General features: G+C 35.6%; 1 protein-coding gene across 1 annotated transcript; it reads right to left on the bottom strand.

Moving 5' to 3' along the window:
- Nucleotides 1-3,396: 3,396 nt before the first annotated feature.
- On the bottom strand, nucleotides 3,397-4,296 carry LOC145791915 (uncharacterized). The gene is made up of 3 exons (XM_082872371.1): nucleotides 3,908-4,296; nucleotides 3,537-3,798; nucleotides 3,397-3,435 (listed from the first exon to the last, which is right to left on the bottom strand). Exons 1-3 carry the CDS (start codon nucleotides 4,294-4,296, stop codon nucleotides 3,397-3,399), a joined length of 690 nt encoding a protein of 229 aa, XP_082728497.1.
- Nucleotides 4,297-9,109: the final 4,813 nt, after the last annotated feature.

The following is a 9,109-nucleotide window of genomic DNA, read 5'->3' as shown; positions in this document are numbered from 1 at the left end:
TGAGCCAGATCCATCACATGTGTTGGATTGGACCGATTTAGAGGTAGATGAGGATGCCTCGTATGAGGAGAGACCGGTTCGGGTCTTGGATAGGCGGGATCAGGTCCTGCGTGGCAAGACCATTCCTTTGGTGAACGTCTTGTGGAAGCATCACAGAGTGGAGGAGGCCACTTGGGAACGTGAGTTGGAAGTCTGTGAGAAATATCCGGACTTGTTTGTTGATATGTAATTTGTATTTAAATTTTGAACTATTGTTGAACTCAAGAGCTTTTATATATGTCTTAAGTTGTGAAACATTGAAAATGTTTTGGTTTGTTGGAAGTATGTTTTGGAACTTGCCTTATATGGAAGTTGAATGTAACACTATATATTGTTGAAATTGGAAAGGTAATGCAAAATGTTGATGCATGTTGAAAGTACATATGTTGTTTACATATTGTGAAATGCCTCTTGTTAAAGGGATGGGATGACCGGTAATGGGTCGAATTGTTGAATGTTAAAATGTAACATTGTTTTAAATGGAGGAAAACTTGTTTTTGAAAACTTGTGCTTAATTTCGGGGACGAAATTCTTTAAGGGAGGGAGGTTATAGCGATCCCGGGTTTACCCTTGTTGAACAGTGATCCGGACATGTGTCCGTGGATGTTGGTAGTTGATTATTATCTTGTTTGCATCCTTTTTACTTTGAATTTGAGTTATAGGATGTGTTGGGCAGGTTTGTTACAGGATGGTTGAGTTTTGAAACCAAAACTAGTTGCCCAGATTTTTACCTGTCCGCTCGAGCGGGGGTTTTGGCACTCGAGTGGGAATTGCACCCATCCAGTATTTTCCTGTGCAGTGTTGGACGCTCGAGCGTGGAGTTGACCGCTCGAGCGGGGTTGTGTGAGTGCCGCTCGAGCGGGGAGTTGGAAGCTCGAGCGGGGACCTGGTTCTGTAAAAGTTCTGGGAGTGTGTATCCTCCGCTCGAGCGGGATTGTTGGCGCTCGAGCAGGAGTCTGTGAGTGACGCTCGAGCGGGTCGACTGGATTTAAGTTCCGTGTTTTGACTTTTCAAATCACTTTTTCACTTTCTCTTCTCTCTCCTACTTTTCCAAAAACACCATTGTTGAGCCTCTCACTCTAGAACTCAACCTTCTCTCTAGGTTTTGATCTAGTAGGAGTGATTTGCTCACCTTTGGCCTTTACAAAAAAGTTGTTGATCGTCGAGGGCTACTTTTTAATCTGAAAATCTCGGGTTTTGGAGCACGTTGGGTTTTGTCATCTCCTCCTTTGGGGCTCCGAATTGGAGGTAGGGATATCCTACTCCTCTCTATGGATTTTGTCTTTAAATATTAGTATTTTGAGATGTTGGGGTTGGTTTGGTAATTTGGTGAAAGTTTGGGGCTTTTGTGTTATTTTACAAAAGTTGGGGTTTTACTTATAATAAACCTAGATGCATGTTTGGTGTAGAGAAATGAAATAAATGTTGAATCATTGATGAAAATGGAACCTTAAGGGTTGTAATGTTAATTATGGAAAATGACCTAATTACATTGTTAATTAATAGGGATAATTAATTGTGAGAAAGGAGGAAATGAAATGGAATTGTTGAGACTGGAAGTGTATGGGGTTAAAGGGTGTAGTTGAATTGTTTATCACACACCGAATTGAAATGTTGATTGAATATCCATTTGTGCATTTATTTTCTGTTTAGAAATAACTGCTTTGGGCTATCGGTGAAGGATAGTCGTGATTGTTGTAGACAATGCATGATGATTAGGCAAACGGAAACTAATCAATAGAATGTGTCATGGAATTTGACGGTTGATAGAATACATTAACTGTATGTATTTGAGTGATTGTATATAGAACCAATGTGTTTGTATACGTTATGTGTAGAGGAGGAGATGGGGGATGTACTCCGCGGTTTAGGGGAAGATAGGGGATGTACCTCTAAACCGGATAGTGTTGGAGAAGATAGGGGATGAACTCCGTAGATACAGCTCATATGCTTGTCTAGAGAAGTGAAGATAGAGCTCATATGCTTATCTTTGTGAAGTGTGGATATAGCTTATATGCTTATCTGTGAATGTGGGATATTGTTGTTACACATATCTGTTGGGAATGTGGATATAGCTTATATGCTTATCTGTGAATGTGGGATATAGTTTTTATACATATCTGTTGAAATAATGATAGAGCTAATATGCTTATCTGTTGAAGAAGGGAAAATGAAAAGTAACTTGGACTCATAAGTCGTATGACATAAATATGTGATTTATGTGAATGTATCAGTGTTGGCCATCTATCAATTGCTAATCTTTTAGTCATTGTTCATGGTTGGTTTAGTGTATTTCTACTGAACTGTGGCTCACCCTATATGGGAATATCATTTTCAGGTACAGGTAGCATGCCACCTCCAAGGACTTAGCTTGGGAGGCTAGAGGCGGACACACTTTTGTCGTTTTCTTTTGATGTATTACATGTAATTTCAAGCCAAGGGCTAAACGTGTATGAGTTAGTACTCTTTTGTTGTAACTAAGTGTTAACTTGGAAAGCTGTAAGCCCATAGGGCATTTGCTTTTGTTGTTAACATGTAATACTTTTGTAATGAAACTCTGATGTATAAAAGAATGTGGTTATTTCATATGTCAACGAATGTCTTATTGGATGGGTTTAATGTTATTATTTTGAGGGCGTTACAAGGATAAACAATATTTGTAGTAAAATCCAAACTATCTTTAGGGAGGAGAATACTTATACGATCAAAGGATGTACATCTAGACAATGCCACATATAATTGGACATGGCTAAACACTGGTATGCGCAAATCAACTCCAACAAATTTCACAGATTGTCCTTGTGATTTATTAATGGTCAAGGCATATGCTAATCGGACTGGAAATTGACGTCTTGTCATTTGGAAAGGCATTTCTGAAGGAGATGGTGTCAAAGATATCCTTGGTATGAATGCCAAATTGCCAAACTTTTCTCCAGTTAAAATTTGAGCTTCAATTATGCGAGTGTCGCACCTAGTAACCATCAATCTTGTACCATTACATAGTTCATCTTTCGGTGCAATATTTCTTAACAATATTATAGGACAACCCACTTTCAACTCTAACTTAAAAGTTGGTAGCCCGGGAGGATCCAATGAATTTAAATATTCATTAGGATATCTATTTGTAATGGTAGGATCAATTTCATTATCTTCAGACATTTTATCTGCTGCAAAATAAGTATATAATCTCCCTAGAAAGATATTCAACGCAGTAGTATTAATGTCACTGACATCATCGTTACGCGCAGACAGAATGGTGCATTCAGTTAAAAATGTTGGGGTCGACGTCTCTATCATATTCAACTGTGGGTAAACTGTAGAAAGCAATTCATTCAAATCTTGACATTTGTGTATTGTTCATGGAAGGTTGATGATTTCTTGAGGATTAGTCCCAATCTAAAAAAAGTGAAATCAATTAAAAAAAAATATGAGTGTAAACACAATTTATTAATTTAAAATAATCTATATAATGAAGAAAAAGGTTAAAGTAGTGTTACCTTCATCAAGAATTTGGGAAAAATAGCATTTTCATGGTCTTCATGATTCAAGCGCATATTCAAATCCAAAGTTAAGATATGTATATGCTTCCATAGAACAGAGTGTCTTAATGATACATTCACAATTTGCTCACGAAATCCTTTAGGTATAACTAGTAAGATTTGTCGAAAGTCTCCACCAAGAACAACAGTAATACCCCCAAATGGCTTTTCTCTATCACGAATATCCCTCAATGTACGATCAACCGCCTCAACACAATGTCTATGTTGCATAGGAACTTCATCCCAAATTATGAGTTTTGTCTCTAAACAACTCAGCTTGTAATGATTGTTTAGTAAACCCACAAAGTGAATTTTCCAAGACATCTAACGGAATGGAAAATGTTGAATGTGCAGTGCGACCTCCTACCAATAACAATGATGCAATTCCAGATGAAGCCACAGTAACAACGATATGCCCAAGGCTACGACATTTTAATGCAATCGTATTGTACAAAAATGTTTTCCCTGTTCCAGTACCCCCATTAAGAAAGAAAACAGTTCCTCTATTTTGAAAAATTGAAGAAATGATTGTGTTATAAGCACTCCGTTGTCCACTGTTGAGATAATCAATAGTAATTTCTGGATCTGCCTGTTGTGTCTCATTCTGCAGTTGTTGATGTTCGAATATCAATCGATTACCAACTACTGCACTCCAATTTGCAGTAGGTTGTGGCATGGGTGAGAAGTCAATTAAACATTTGCCTGATTCATGAAGCATTTGATTCAAAAGATGGAGACCATAATCTTCAATTTGAGCCTCAGTTGGGTTAGAAATGGAAAACAATGTACGAATCTTATGTGCAAGATCATCACATATATGCGTAGAGAATTGATTCCATAATGCACATGGATTTAGTGGAGAGCACTAGGTGAGAATAACACTAAACAATCTCCTCAATTGCTATCCAGTTTTCATAACTGCAGCCTCTTTCAAGCATTGTATCCATTCTTCATCATCTTTTAAAAGCCCCCTTGCAACACATGATAATTTAAATGTATCATACACAACATTATCGACCGTGCGTAAAGACCGAAATGACTTTGGTCCTTTGACAACAATTAGTAACAAACGCAGATAAAATCTTTCACCACAATTAGGACTGGCAAAGTACATTCTACCAACTGCATATCCTCTTTCTCTTGATTTCCATCTCTTTTCTGATTTGAGCCATACAAAATGCTGTGGAAATTCTTGATAAGTGCATGGACATTCATCTTCACTGGCAGCACAATATGCAAAGAAGCTAGTAAGAGTTGACATTTGTTGACCAGCTCTAGATTGAATCGTTTCTAATGACTCTTCTGGGTTAAAAACAACGCGATGCATTCCAGGTAAATGAAGTGCCAATCGTACAACTGTTGGTATCTCTTCAAGCAAAGGATGACCAAATATTCGCCAAGCAGCTTCTGGAGGTCCAATATACCTTGCATCGAGATATTGTTGAATCTCATTTATCGATCCCAACACCATCATTGTACGATCATAACCCTTATAAATGTACTTATGTATATACTTGACACATCTCGTTCCGGCGCATACTTTCACATTTATATGACAGTTGAAAAGTTTAGAAAGATATGCATTGTATGGTACGACGTCCCTGTTATCAACTTCTTGCCCCCTCACAGTATGTACTTGGCCATTATTGCGACGACGATAGATGGGGTATCCATCTTGATCCATAGTTGTTGTTTCTATGAAAGCTCGAGGGTATCTCTTACTGCATTTACCATTTTCCATACATGGTGCATGCGGATTTCGAGCACCACATGGTCCATGTACCATACAATATTTGACAGTTTCAAAAAGCATAGAATCATCTTTTGGGTCTGGAAATTCTGCACAGACCAATTTGTCTACTTGAGCACATGTCCGAATTTTGTCTGGACCCTTAAGAAATAAAAGTGCATGCATATGGGGGAGGCCTCGTTTTTTAAATTCAATTGTAAAAACATGTGCAACTTTATTTCCAAACACTTTATTTGCTTCTATCTCCTTCATCAAACATTTTCTCTTCAACTCAAAAACACGGGCAATTAAATCAGAACGATCAATAGGTTTTTGATGTGATAATAATGCTGAAGTAATTTCTGGCCAATTAGGGTTTGCAATCATGGTAAGAAAAATATCTGGGTGTTGGTTGTATCACGTGATAGCCATTGAATCTTGAAAGATTTCAAACATATGTCTAGGACTACCAGTAAATGAAGATGGCAAAACAAACCTTTGACCAATTTGACCAGGTCGCACATAATCTGGATCAATATCTGACAAATCTTGGTAAAGCTCAACCCGAAGTTTCCCTTGATTAAGCTTGTAGTATGTCAATCGATTTTGCTCAGTTGTGGCCCAAGCATCTACCAAAACTCTTGAAATGGTTTCCCACCTCTCAAAATAGTTGAATACTCTGTGGGTCGTTCAAACAAACGATAACTATAAAAATCCATTTGAGTAAGTCGATCAGTTGAAGGTCGATCATATTGAGCATTCCACAATTTCAACTCAGGTTCCCATCCAAGCTCACCATAAGGAAATAATAGAACATAATGTAATGGCAAGTATGCTGGGTGACATTCATTAATTTGCATCAACTCATTATTTCATTGGAAATGTAAGATAATATCTCTCATTCCACTTACCTCTGTTCCATCACCTGGTATTACAATCGCAATCTCATCTGCAGTTGGTAAGTTATACCGACGTCGATCAGTTGTTGAATTGTAATGAAGATGAGCAGGTAGATTGTGTCCTGCCGCGTCTAATTGATGTAAAATGGCATGAGCCTAGCGAAATGTAGCTACAAATGCATTGACTTGCAAAAAACTATCCTGAATAGTTTTGAGCACATCCCTTCTCAAGTTAGGATTTCTACGATTACGAATTTCTAACGCTGAATCAAGGTCATAGATATACAGTTGAGCATAACTCGCATCCTGCCCTGGTTGTGGTTGCAGTGATCCTGTTCGATGTCATAATTCCCCATGAATTGTGAATGATGTAGGACCCCTTCCACTGAGTATTCTAGGATCCAATGTAGCACTAAGACTCGTAAAAGCATTGGTTGCATTGTACAATCGAATATAACTTTGAAAGGATTTTGATTGATCATTATTCCCATCATACAACACTTGAAGTGATGGAGGAGGTGTAATAAGTAAAGGTAGCCTAATCTTTCCTTCCAAACAGCAAGTTCCGAATAAGGGACGCTTTATAGATGATTTGGTCAATTTTTCATCCATCCAATGTAAGGTTGAACAATAAGGACATAATACGTCCATCTTGCCAAGATAATGGCGGCAAGAATTGTTGTGTGCTCGGGCATCAATTGATGTACTCATAGGCATATCTTCTAATTCATCATCAGTACATAGATCTTCTTGAAGAAATTGATTTATAGAAGTAGACCTACGAATATTTGTGTATAAATAAAATTCTATAAAACAAAATGGTAAGAATATGTATTTCAAGATTTGACATAGTAGTTTACCGATTCCTTTGTGGAGGTAAAGATGTGCTTGGCATAGAAAACGAACATGTAGAATGATGGGCAACCATTGTTCGTTTTTGTGCCGAATGAGAATCTTCAGTTATTGTTTCCCATTCCAGGCAAGCGCGATTGCGACGATTTGGTGCTAAAGAAGGGTGTATTGGTTGAATACATTCTTCTGATCTCTCTTGTTCTCGTTGCGAGCATTGAAAGTATGACTTTTCATTTTTTTCACGCTCTCGTCGTGCACGTTGGGACAATGCAGCTTTTGATATTACATTATCATTTTGTGCCTAAAATGAAAATATTTTGTCATTGGTGCAAAATATGTGAATATTTTGTCCTTAACATGAAATATCTTCTTGTTTATTTTGTTTCTCTTAATTTTGTTTTATATTTTATTTGTTTTATACTTTTAATAGTGTTATCTGTATTTATTTCTTTCTTTATGCATTTCGTTTTTTATCAAAAAAAATAAAGAAGAAATAAAAATCTATCATATTTAGTTTATTCTTTCATTACATAGTTTGTCTTTATTTCTTCATTTTTTTTTTCTATTCTTTTCATATGTTACATTATAAATGCACATGTATCTATGCTAAATAAAAATAAAGAAATTAGAAAAATACATATAAATAATAGCAAATTATAGGAAAATATATTACAATCATTCAATGGGCAGAAACATAAAGCAACAAATTCACATAGTTTTGCTTCATATTTTTTAAAAGGAATATATACCACTTGACATGCATTTGTCATTCTCTTGTCAGAAGGAGCCACCTTTTCTTTTCCCTTAGACATTGGGTTGACCTTTTCTTTTTCTTTTGCCTAACAAATATAAATAAAATATTCAAAACATTTTTAAAAATCTTATATAAATAAAAATACATACAATGTTTTACTTGATTTTGTACTTACCGCACGAACACGAATAACATTAAGGTCGTGCTCATCACGGATGACCATACCAACATTTCTAGATGGGGTTGTAGGAGCAGGCCTACAAAAATGGATTGTGAATAAATTAAAATATGTATAATAAAGTGGTAATAGTAAGAGTATGTATTTCAAGAATTAAACATAGTTGTTTACCAATTGGGTGTTACAGAAGTTTGTCTTGAGTTAATACATTCATTTGATCTCTCTCGTTCTCGTCGCAAGCGTTGTCCTAATTGGTACGCAGAACATGAGTTTTGATTTTTTTCACGTTCTCGTTGTGCACGTTGAGCCAATGCAGCTTTTGATAACACATTATCATTGTGTGCCTAAAATGAGAATATTATATAATTAGGTGCATAAAATGTGAAGATTGTCCCATCTCTTGCTTCCCTTTTATCATGTATTTGTTCTCAAAAGTTTAACTAACTTTTCTTCTTCGCTCGGTTGAGTTGTTAGTCACATAAGAACCAATGCGTGTATTGATAAAATTTTAAAAGGGAGGAAAAAAACTCATGGAATTTCACCAAATGCCAAAAATGCACTATCCATCTAGTGTATACCCGTGCCTAAAGGCACGGTGTAAATAATATTGGTACACATATTCTACAAAAATCAATTAACATAAATTATTAATATTGGAATCACATCCTTTACAAAAAAATTAATTCAAAATGATAATAATTTCATTGCTACAGAAATTAATTATAAGTAAAATTAAAATTAAAAAAAAAATCTATATTATATAATTAAAAACTTCATTTCGTTTTTCATTTTCTTCTCTTATATAGATGTTGTAAATGCAACATGTGTTCAAATTAATGTTCAGACAAATGCATTAACATGTTATACAAATATTTACTTTAACATGGTTTGCTTACTTTAACATAGTTTAGAAAAATATTTTACAATCAATCAAAACAATTGAATAAATATTTTAAAAACAATAATTCATAAAAATATTCATAAAAAATAGTATATGACACTATACAATTCTTACAAAAATCTATATAAAACAAATTAATAAATATTCGAAAAACAAACTTTTTAAAAATGTTGGGAAACCAGACTACGGGATTTGCATGTTCCTTTCCTTTGTCAGAA

Source organism: Camellia sinensis, chromosome 5, assembly GCF_055761805.1.
Source record: "Camellia sinensis isolate YWXY chromosome 5, ASM5576180v1, whole genome shotgun sequence".
Lineage (NCBI taxonomy): Eukaryota > Viridiplantae > Streptophyta > Magnoliopsida > Ericales > Theaceae > Camellia > Camellia sinensis.
This window is presented reverse-complemented; position numbering and strand designations above follow the sequence as displayed.

What these genes read in the sequence shown, in the direction of transcription:
- LOC145791915 (XM_082872371.1), bottom strand. Translation starts at nt 4,296, where the DNA reads ATGCTTCATGAATCAGGCAAATGTTTAATTGACTTCTCACCCATGCCA. An exon ending in CATTCAACATTTTCCATTCC is followed by an intron (nt 3,799 to 3,907) that starts GTTAGATGTCTT and finishes TATGCAACATAG; the next exon opens with ACATTGTGTTGAGGCGGTTG. An exon ending in TTCCCAAATTCTTGATGAAG is followed by an intron (nt 3,436 to 3,536) that starts GTAACACTACTT and finishes CACTTTTTTTAG; the next exon opens with ATTGGGACTAATCCTCAAGA.